General features: G+C 42.2%; 1 protein-coding gene across 1 annotated transcript in view; it reads right to left on the bottom strand.

Annotated features, from left to right (window-relative positions):
• Positions 1-482: 482 nt before the first annotated feature.
• The window catches only part of SARC_06412 (hypothetical protein), a gene marked incomplete at its 3' end in the record, with an annotated part of 11604 nt that continues 9969 nt past the window's right edge, over positions 483-2117 (bottom strand). The window contains exons 13-15 of the mRNA XM_014299664.1: positions 1834-1968; positions 1375-1542; positions 483-707 (exon numbers count right to left, since the gene is read on the bottom strand). Of these exons, the coding sequence (XP_014155139.1) occupies positions 483-707; positions 1375-1542; positions 1834-1968 (528 nt within the window). The remainder of the gene's footprint in view (positions 708-1374; positions 1543-1833; positions 1969-2117) is intronic.

The raw sequence follows: 2117 nt of genomic DNA, 5'->3' as shown, positions 1-2117 counted from the left end.
CATATACATAAAGATCGCAGGCCTTTCGAGCCAGGTGCAAATCTAATGGAAGGTTATAAATAAAAATCATAGAAAGAATGATCGATTCATGTAACAAATGAAGACGTACTGCTGACTATGAGTACAAATTCATATGATAAGTATGAAACAAAACGTATAACATCTCCTGTTGTAGCCGGTGGTCGAGCACTCTGACAACACGCATGCGCACACATGGTGAACATAAACATCATGCACCATTACTACTAGCTATCACAACTGTTCTAACTCATTTTAACATTTTTTAATTCATTTTTTAATTTGATCTGGCCTCAGCTAATGATAAATGAAACCAGATACATAGAGGGACAACAGCATTGCATCTGCACACCCTCGCCACGAGATCATTAGAGGACAACGCGGATAAGGATGAAGCAGCAGATGTTCTTGCTCGCAATCAATACGGATACCAACGAACAAGAACGCCATGAGCTAGCAAGCAATCAGGCAAGGCCTACACCAAAACCAGTGTGTTCACAGAACAAGTATAACCCTACCTTAAAGTGATCGATCTTAACAAACTCGGGAAAGAAGGGCAGGATGTCTTCTATCTTAACCAGATCACTCTGCTCTTCCAGTAGCTTCATGGCGCGCTCGATGTTGTGGTCCTCTTCGATCACGTGGTGAGCTATTTTTAGCCACAGGCGCTTCCGCAGAGACTCATCGTCCTGAGTATGATGGAGTTCAGATGGTGAGTTGTAGTCGTGTACACTGATGTGTTTTTTTTCCAGCCACAAGTGTTTTTGTAGAGTTTGTCATCCTGAGTATGTTGAATCCAAATGTAAAAATCAAGAGAATAATTTATAAACTCTGCTGGCGCAATTGATTTTAAGCCACCTTACGCACTGCATCAATTCAGTGTAACTCTGGGTTTCTTATATACGGCGGCCAGGATGAAACATATCTAAAGCCCAGAGATTATATCTACGCACATCAGATCACAAAATAGTATAAAACCCTTTTATACAATGAAAACATTTCGATACAAATCAGAGCATGTGCAATAACATGTCACAACAACTTGCACAATCTATCGCTCTCAAATTCGGATACTAGTGGCTTTTGATCAATGTCAGTTCATCCTGGATTTACAATCCCTACCGAGTCTACCATCCAATCACTATTTCAAACAGACGGATTGCAACCTGAACACCTCTTAGCTTAACGTTGTCACCTGAAACCCCGACTGGCATACTCTCTATCTTGATATTATTATATGCCGCATCGCAACCCTTTCGTATACTTCAGTATCAAAGCTCTGAATGCTCAATTCTGTGCGTGTAATCCAGTGTAATTCAGTGCTGAGGTTCTTAAAGACTGCCAGTTCCTCTATACCTCGTCCGGCAATTCGGTGATGTCCTTCGCCAACTCCACGTCCACCTTTAGCGCGAGCGTGACAGCTTCTTCATACAAGCCCATCTGCTTGTAGATCTCCACACACGCATGCAGTTTGTTACTCTCAAAGCACAGACGCAGCACATACTGCCGATCATAACCCGAGGACTGCCGGGGTGTGAGGGAATATCAGCGGTATAAGTAGTTGCCTTGCAACGGGATAGAAGCAACTAGATGCGACAGCAGTCACACAAACCAAGAACGTAAGGTAAAAACCCTCAACAATTTGATAGAACCTGTAACACCGTGCGACGTGCACTATACATTATTCACACACACACTTGGCATCACAAATCTGGTACCCGCTCGAAGCATGTGTGTATGCCTCCTATCAAATGCACCGGCAAAATTGATGAGATGAAACCTGAGAGCATTTTAACAAACTAAACTAAAATTTACCGTCTGTAGAAAGTCAATGAGCTTCTCATCGGCGTTGTAGCTTACGTAGACCGATATTAAGCAGTTCTGAATGGCAGGATCCTGCACGCCAAGCTCAGTGATCACCTTCTCCAGATACCGCAGGGCTTGATTTTCCTATGGAATATAGAGTAACCATGTGAGGGAAGGTTGAGAACTATAATAAATGGACAATAATTGGCTGTAGAGCAAACAAGTATCCGTTGGTTGAGTAGCAGTCTAAAAAATAACAACGATATGATTTATATATAGATATATGTTCATCC

The sequence above is a fragment of the Sphaeroforma arctica genome (genome assembly GCF_001186125.1).
Source record: "Sphaeroforma arctica JP610 unplaced genomic scaffold supercont1.457, whole genome shotgun sequence".
Taxonomy (NCBI): domain Eukaryota; class Ichthyosporea; order Ichthyophonida; genus Sphaeroforma; species Sphaeroforma arctica.
Note: the sequence above shows the minus strand (reverse complement) of the source record. Positions and strands in the feature narration are given on the sequence as shown.